Source organism: Diadema setosum, chromosome 10 (assembly GCF_964275005.1).
Source record: "Diadema setosum chromosome 10, eeDiaSeto1, whole genome shotgun sequence".
NCBI classification, from domain to species: domain Eukaryota; kingdom Metazoa; phylum Echinodermata; class Echinoidea; order Diadematoida; family Diadematidae; genus Diadema; species Diadema setosum.
Genome location: NC_092694.1, coordinates 10,966,324 through 10,975,519, shown reverse-complemented (window position 1 = coordinate 10,975,519; position 9,196 = coordinate 10,966,324). Strand labels below are relative to the sequence as shown.

The 9,196-nt window shown below is 40.2% G+C and overlaps 1 protein-coding gene across 1 annotated transcript; it reads right to left on the bottom strand.

The window, feature by feature from the left end:
- Positions 1 to 3,736: 3,736 nt before the first annotated feature.
- LOC140234319 (uncharacterized) lies at positions 3,737 to 8,987 on the bottom strand. The gene is made up of 4 exons (XM_072314381.1): positions 7,854 to 8,987; positions 6,949 to 7,177; positions 6,019 to 6,189; positions 3,737 to 4,317 (listed from the first exon to the last, which is right to left on the bottom strand). Exons 1-4 carry the CDS (start codon positions 8,940 to 8,942, stop codon positions 3,773 to 3,775), a joined length of 2,034 nt encoding a protein of 677 aa, XP_072170482.1. The 5' UTR covers positions 8,943 to 8,987; the 3' UTR covers positions 3,737 to 3,772.
- Between the last annotated feature and the right edge of the window lie 209 nt (positions 8,988 to 9,196).

Below are 9,196 nucleotides of genomic sequence, written 5' to 3'. Positions count from 1 at the left end.
TGCTATGTATACAATGTATATACGGGGAAAATTCCAACTTAAATGCCCATCATCCTCAAGACAAAAATGATGCTGGACTGTTAATTGCACACACATACACACAGTTAACATTCACACTTGGTTCACATTTCTACCACATGAAAGTTGCATAGGTGTCATCAAAGTTTGGTGTAGGTGACCTGTTAGATCCTGGCGTGCGTGCTGGAATTTTACTTTGCTACAGTGTACACACATCTTCATTGTACATCACAGCCTTTTGCCTTGTGATAATACACGATTGTCAACATTTAATATAGTGTATTTCTACACATACATACTGTAGAATTCAATTTAACTGAAATTACCTTTACATCTTGGACAGCAAACAGTAATTCTGCATAGATCTTATTCTTGAAGATATATTTTTGACACATTGATTGGGTCTGGGCACTCATTACAGGAAGTCATTTGCTTAGGACAATGCTCTTTCTAATTTTCTCTACCTTTACATGTGTTAACTCTAATATACAATGGAAAGGAGTGTAACTTCAGCATACTTAAATGGACAATGACAGTGCTGGGCATGACTTAAAAAAAAAATTAAAAAAATCCAGCATGAACGAATTGCGTTACACACCGTCAGAGGAAAAAAGGAGATGACTGACTAAAATAGCATGTGTTTCAATGGATACTCAAAGAAATTACATGTTCTTTATATTCAACAAAAACCTTTATATATCAAGTTAAACGTAAAGCACAGTTTCTAAAATTCAATCAAATTGTCCTCTAGTAACTGCCATACAAGTATGTGCAATTCAAACATTTGATTTACTTCAAATTCTCACACTTCACTTTAACTTAAAAAAGGAAACAAACAAATATTCAATCATAAAAATAATCAGAACATTTTGAATTTCACAAATATGATTCTACATGTATGGTGAATGCACTGAAGATGTTGATGTACATGTTAGAATATTCTGATGTTTACAATGTTGTATATCAATGAAATCCAAGGGGAAACCGACCAGAAAGATATTGTAAAGTAAGATATTTTCGCGGCATGAAATTTTTGCAAATCGCTACTGGCATTCAATGTATGTACGATGTAGATACTGTAAGAACTTTTGCATGCATTTTAATTTCACAAATCTTGGCTCTCGTAACATTCCCGAAATTAAAATGCACACAAACATTTCTGGTTTTACGGTATACAATATATAAATTGCTCTTTTTTCACTTACATCTTTATAAATTGTGACAAATCAAACTAAGACTTTGAAATGGTAATACAATTTGTATGATGTTCTTACATGAAATACTATACAAGCATTACAGTTTTACAAGTTCAAATGCACTCACAAGAAATATACATGTACATGTCCAATCATTTTCTGGAATCCTTGTAATTAATACTGATTCATCAAGATATCATTAATGTGTTATGATATTTCATTCACATTATTTGACATCCAGTGCACCTCATATTTCTCTTTTTGTTTTGCATAAAATACCTGTCAACATTCCATGCTGTTTGAAACAGGAACTACATTGTACAGCTGACAACAGACAAACTACAAGCTACATACTATTCTATAGCTACACATTACAGAAAGCCAACAAATTCAAAACACCAGTTTTGTCTACATGTACAAAGTAGCAGTCATTTAAAGGCACGCACCCTTGTTTTGGAGGTATAGAAGAGAGAATCCAACATACGTGTAGATTGATTAATTGTAGCTTAGTAGCATTGGACATTGGTATCTAGATGACAGATGAATAATCTTAGTGGTGGTCAACAGAGTACAGTACAATTGTACATCTCAACTACAGTCTTGCTCTCATTTTTTATACTGAAGAAACTCCAATCCCCCCCCCCCCAAAAAAAAAAAAAAAAAAAAAAAAAAGATAACTCAAGCAAAAATAATAATAATCTTCCGTAATCAACATGAAAGAAATCCTGAATTCTGGCAAAAAAAGTTGAAGCCAAAACTTCTGCATTGGAGAGGGACGTTATTGCTTGGCCAAACAGCCGCAACAGCAGAAGTGGTAGTGGTAGCATTAATAGTGTTAGTGATAACACTGTACTATGTAGTTATAGCAAAGAAAACAAAAAGAAAATTGATTTCCTTTTATTATCCATACTCCTGTTCAGCTGGACAATGGTCAAGATGAATGAAATGCTGCTCTAAAGGTGGGTGTGATCAAGCATTTGAACATGTTTACAATATATGTACAAAGGTCATAATGCCCTTCTGCATATATATATTCAAAGTGGAAGAGGAAATCATTTTTGTGGAAGTAAGGAGGGTTTGGCTTTAAAAAAAAAAAGATGTAGTCTTCTTGTTTCTAGTCACATCAACAGATATTTTTGCTGATCCTCTTTCTTCACATATACATGTAATTTGGAATTCGAAGCCAACTCCATATGGAGCATATGACTGCTTGCATATTACTGTATGTGAAGACTATTAATACAGATTTCTTTCTTCTTCTTTTTGTATGTTTACATACAAACACACATTCGTATACACTGCGGATCTGGCAGAAAAATATACACACACATATTCTTATTTACATAGTACATACAAGAAGGTGGGCACTGAGATTATTTTTTGTCTTGTTTTATGGCATAATGACAATCTTATTGCTTAGTGAGTACTTGCATTGAGATGAACGAGCACTTGGATGGAAAAAAGGCACATTTACACTTACAAAATGTGTAGCTTGCAAAAAAAAAGCACTATGGGAATGTGACAACTGTGAATATAGCCTCTTGTACAAATTTATGCCCTGTTCTTAGTCTTCTGCAAGTATTACTTCTCAGCAAAAGTTACATGAATACTGAAAATTTATTCATCACATTGACAAAGCCTCTTGTCGAGCACTTCTCGGTGTGTTACCCCTTGACACCCACAGAGTCGCTTCATACATGTACAGCCCCTTTTAACTGCAAGTCAACTGTTCTTCAAATTGGCAATGCCATCATTTCACTCTCACAGCCTGGTTCTTGTCTAATCATGACTGCTAACAATTCAAGCCATCAACAAAGGATACTGCTGTCTTATGCATATTTAACCCTTCTCAAGTGATTACATGAAATGGAAATTAAACCATGCAACAATAATGCGGTACAAAGTTTCGCAAGGAAAAGCAACCCGCCTTTCAGTCGATTCAAGTATACTGTAGGTACATCTTTGCATCAAACATGTTTCAAAACATTCTTCATTTCCATCCAGAAAATGAATGACTACGACTCACGGCATCTGATGATAGTCTGGTCATAGCATTTTCCAAAGTTTTCACTTCGACCAGTTTGATGCCTAAGTTCTCTTGCTTTCACAGCGTTTACAGAGGAGCCAACAAACTTTTGCTTGGTGCAAGTTTGTTGTGAAAGGGAATATTTCACTCCTGAAAAGCAACTTTCTTGTGTAACATTTTTGAGATTGCAAAGCAACAATGCTTGGAACATTATGCAATACACTGAAGGTGACAGAAAAACCAACAAACAACTGTCATATCTCATAATGGACCACATCACAAGCATTGATAAAGTCCATCTGGTCTGCTTCTCTCCTGCTGCTGAATTATCTGAAGATTAAATTTCAAAACTTCTCACGGCCACATGCTGTAAACCTGTTTCCTTCCTGCTTTCAACTTATACAATTTGCACCTATCTCTCCCAAACCTATTGAAGGCTATAACATGACTGGACTTATGCAAAGTTTTATGTGATCATAAGTACCTGACATTTGGTCCTTCACGAGTAACTTGAGGGGGAGAAACCTTCTGGTCACATCTTGTTGTTGAGGTGTTTCCTGACGCGGTCCAGGAGGAGGTGAAAGTTCTGCTTGTACAGCTTCTCGTTGCTGAAGTCCACCTGGGTGGTGCGGGCTAGGATCTTCTTGACGGCCGACATGCCGCAGTCGGGGGGCCAGGGGACGAAGCGGAGCAGGACGGGGATGATGGGGCGGCGCAGGGAGTCGGCCAGGATCAGGTCCTTAACGCAGTTCTCCGACTGGAGGTAGCGGGGCGTGATGCAGGAGACGATGATGGCCGACGCCCGCATGTTGCGGTGGATGTGGCTCTGGGCGGACTCCTGCCCCGAGGCCTGGGCGGACCCCGCCCCGGCCGCCGACCGCTGGCTGCTGCTGCCGCCGCTGGACCCTCGCTGGTCGGACGACGCCTGGGACATGGTAGGGATGGACTCCGCCCAGCAGGGGATGCCATTCCCTTCCAGAATGCGCTTGATGTCCTGCACCTTGTTGTGGGCATCCCATTGGTAGGAGATGAAGACTCGAGGCTCTACCACATTACTGTCAGCATTCCATGTGGAATCTGCCATTAACAAATAACAGATATGCACCCTCCGTCATTTATGTTACTCCTTTATTCTCTTACTGAGGTCAGATTAAGTCTGAGAAAACTCAGGGCCCAGCCCAAGAGAGTTATGTATGACTGGACTTACTATACAAATTGTATGTGCCCCGTACAGAGCATGTTGTAGTTTCCATCCTGAACTGTCCCACTTTGGATATTCCAAAGCTCTTAACTTAAATTGTGGATTTTCTGCAAATCAAACAGCATGTTACGCTAATCAAATTTGTCCCTATACTAGCAGCTGAAGGGCAGTTGTGACGCACATCTTCCTAGGCAAATAGCTTCTGTGCACAAATTTCTTTGAAATTGCAGTAGCACCACTCAATGCTCTAATCTTCATTACTTTTGGCTTACAGCGTACTGTAATAAAGACGTTAGGAATGAAAACAAGCATGGCTACTCAAATAACAAGTATTAGAACTGTCACTTTGGCAGTAAATATTGGTATAAAAGGAGAATGGAACCCAAATATGTGCACTGAGTGAATGCAGCAACATTTAGTAGATCACATCAGTGAAAGTTTGAGGAAAATTGAACCCTTCCATCAAAAGTTGTGAGTTTTTAGTAAGTTTCAGTGCTGCCATCACTGGATGAGAAGGCTACAACATTTTCTCACGTCACATATGGAGGATTCAAAGGAAATATAAAGAAAATTCAACATGTGTTTTCATCATTCTAACAGCATAAAAGTGCACTTGACTTGCCACTGTCAGAAAACAGGGGGAACAGTATTACCCTTCACATACTGTATGTCAGTTGAATGTCCAAGGAATGTGAACTTTTCATAAAAAATGAAATTTTGTGGAAGTCTCTAAGGCCCGAATTCACGAAGGTGGTTTAAACTTAAACCATGGTACAAATTTAGACCATGGTCTAAAATAAGCGTTAAATAGGCGTACAAATACATGCGCGCATCAATGCACGTTTTATTACTGGATGCCTGTTAGCGTACGCAATCTGCCAATCATATCTACGCAGAAGAAATATACATAAACCATGGTTTAAATTTAGACCACCTTCGTGAATTCGGGCCTAAATGTTTTCTTCATGACATCTTCCATTTGACGTTATGTCACATACTGTAGTAGTCTTCTCACCCAGCGATGGCTGCACCGAAGAACAGATTGTCCGATTTTTGTCAAACTTTCACTGATGAGTCCTACTGATATTGCTGCATTGACTCAATGCAAATAAGTAAATTTGGGTTTCATTCCACTTGTATGCTGGGTTTCCATGGTTGTACAATCAGCTACACATGCATAATTGGCTATTAGTAGCTGATTGTGGAATTTATCTTAATTTGCACTGTGACTGAAATCATGGTCTAAATCATGAACTAATCACGGTGAACTTATCAGATCTTATCAGATCTTGAGGTCGGGCAAGGCAAGCGCGTTGAAAAGTTTCGCACTGTCCAAAACTGTTCTATGATCAATTCCATAGCCATGACTTACCTCAGGATCTGAGACAATTGCCATGATTATTCCATGCTTACAACCATGATTTCAATCACGGCACAAATTGTGATTACAAAACATAAACAATAAACAATAATTCCATGATTACAGTGTAACTACTATAGAGCCAATCATGGCGTGTGTAGCGAATCACACGACAGCGGAACCCAGTCTTAAGGATGCGGTTCCCTGTGACACTCACTGGAGGTGGTGGCAAGGACCTGGAGTGGTTTCAGGCCTTCCATCATCCTGTTGAGGTAGCTCTGCTCCAAGACCACGCCCGGAACTCGCTTGAGAGGCTTGATCTGGTGCTCCAAGATGTCCATGGCCTCTGTATACATCTTGGTCTCAAAGTCAATGGCCGTACAGTCACCTGTGAGAGATAAATGTAAATATCACAGAGATGCATATGATGTCTGACAAACCTCAGTAAAGACTCATTCATCCGAATTCAAATTTTAAATTCAAACCATGGTTTATGCAGATAACTTCTGCATTAATACAATTGCCAGATTGTGTATGCCAACAGACATCCAGTAACAAACGCACATTATCAAAGGTATGCTTATTTCCCGCTTACTTCAGACCATGGTCTGAATTTGTACCATGGTCTAAGTTCACACCACCTTCGTGAATTAAGGCCATTAGGTCTATGAAATATTATTTACATATGATACGTTACTGGCTCGAAAAGTGCAATCACCTGTGAGAGAAATCATCAAAGAGAAGTATATAATGACACATTAAGAAACTCAGTCAAGTTTTGTTAGGTTTATTAAAAACATTAAGAATATGGTACCTACTAGAAAAGTACAGTCTTCTGAAGACGGAATAATTAGTCACCTTTAGATCTGCTATGCAAATACTAAGACAACGCTATTAGGGAAAAAATAATGTTCTGCACATGCGCGAGACAGCTGTTTCCATTGTCCAACACAGGAGGCTGTATCGTCTTAGCATTCGTGTCACAGATCTAAAGGTCACTAATTATGCCAGAAAGATGTGTGACATGAACCTCAGTCAAGACTTGTTAGGTTTTAAGATTAATATCATTATCAGATAATTGCTTATCATCAATGTTATTGCTGAGTGAAAGCAATAGCATATCTAGCCATCTGTCTTCTTTACATACCTATCACAGCTTTCAGCGATGGACGGAGTTTCTCCCAAGAGTTTTTGAACATGGCTGTTACGAGTGTCTTGCCCAGCCAGTCGGCAAACAGAATTTCGTGGAACACGAATGGGGACACGCTCGCTGCATCCGTCATCAAAATCAAAATGTGCTTGGCTGCTGCCACGTGGGGGCCATTGATTTGGAGGAACTCATCCCGAGAACTGCCCAGTTTCTCATGGCTGGAAACCTAAAGAGGGAACAGAAAAAAGAAAATATAAACACCAGTCAAATTGTGAGTTCATGTAGCATGATAAAAACTGCATGTTGGCCGTTGAGTTTCCTGATTTGATTGACAAATATTGAGAAATCTTTGCAAAGATCAGTGGCTACATTGCTTCAAAAGTAATTATTTCTGTGAGGTAAGCATGGAAATATCCCTGTATGATTTAAAATATCATCTTTGCATGAAAAATAATTTTGATTAATTCAAAGTAACAAAAATAGACAAATGGTAACATATTTGGTTCATATTACACTTACAAACATTATACTCAATTTCTGAAGGACTTTGAGTGTTCCATTTCAGATGTGAAATGATCACAGCTTTAGACTTTGGAGTTTCAAGATTCTGTTCAACCAACCGTTGGACTATTCCAAGACCAAATATTGTGCATTCTCAGTATGATCAATATGATTTAACCAGTACTTGTTGCAAAGAAACAGCATGAAGGACATATGAGCAAAACATACCTGTACCTCAATGCATTGTATGTACATTCATTAACATATAAATTTGGTGCGAATGTAGCAGCATGCAGCTATTCTCACAGTAGACACTAATTATTGAATATTCTACAAATTTATCTCCACAAAATTCCTTTGTATGTGAACACCTTTCATAATACAATCTGTTTACAACTTACCACAAGGCCCTTGCGCTTGAGGTCCTGCTTGAGGTTGTGTGCCAGCTTGACGTCGGCTGGATCATAGATGATGTAGAGGGTGTCGGGCTTGGGGCGCTGTGTTCGCGCCCTCAGGTGCCAGTTGTCGGCCAGTTTGTGCTCCTTCTCCAGGATGGTGACGATCTGTTGGAGGATCTTCCTGCGCACCACCCGGCTATCGACCCCCAGCCTCTCCTGCATGTCGCGGTCCATGAGCGACATCAGCAGAAAACCATCGATGCTCATCTCAGCAAAGCACTGCCGGTAGAACTCCTTGATCCCGAGATCGTTCAACCAGCTCTGGAGGTCACCGACCGTCCACCGGCAGAGTTTCTTGCCCCTGTACTCCTGCGTAAAGTCCGTGTCGGGGATGACGGGCACGTGGGGGGCATTGACGCTGATGTACGGGTCCAACTTCAGCATGAGTGCCCCTATGACCCGCGAGGCCTTCTCCGCAATGCTTATCGTATGGCCGTTGTGAGACAAGTTGACTAAATCGTGCAGCAGTACGTGGTACTGTTTGGGAATTTCTACATTGTCGCACAGAACGATGAAGACTTTGGGCGGACTGCTCGAGTTCTGCCGCTCAAGGAGGCATCGCATTTCATACACCGATACCGGACACTGGAAGTAGCATTCCGTCACAAAGCAGATGGCCGCCCGGCATTTCTCCACAGCTTCCATGCGGTGGGCAAACCACGCTGGGCTGTCTGTGTTATGCTCATCCTTGTCAAACCAAATGTCTTCTGCCAGATTATTTTCTTTGAATTGTTTCACCACATCACAAACAAACAAGCGTTCTAAGAATCCACCATCTGGTGAATAAGAAATGAATATTCCCTTTTTGACCTTTTTCCCCGCACCTTTGGAGTCTCCTTTGCTCTTCCGCGTACTCTGCTTGGAAGCTTTCACTCCAGCAGTTCCACTGTCACCTCCACTGTTGACCTGAGCTGGTTTAGGTTCACTCTTCTCCACAGCCTCTCCTCCGCCAGAGCCAACTTGAGCTTGCTGGTCATTTTCATTCTGTCCAGCATCCACCTCCATATTTTTTTCTCCACTAGATTTACTCATGTTTACATCATAGTCACAAGCTTACTGGCCAGTTCACACGTCTATCTTAGCTTGGGTTGCTGCTATCAATCTAAAAAAAAAAAAAAAATAAAAAATAGCTCTGTTTCCACGCGATTTTAGAACGTGAATTCACACTTGTCTTGTCGAAAATTCCAGCAGATCTAGGCTCCTAGCGAGACATGGTGAAATATAATTACAGCCTATTAGCTGTTATCATAACTACAGCATACCAAAACAATTCTATCTGATCAACA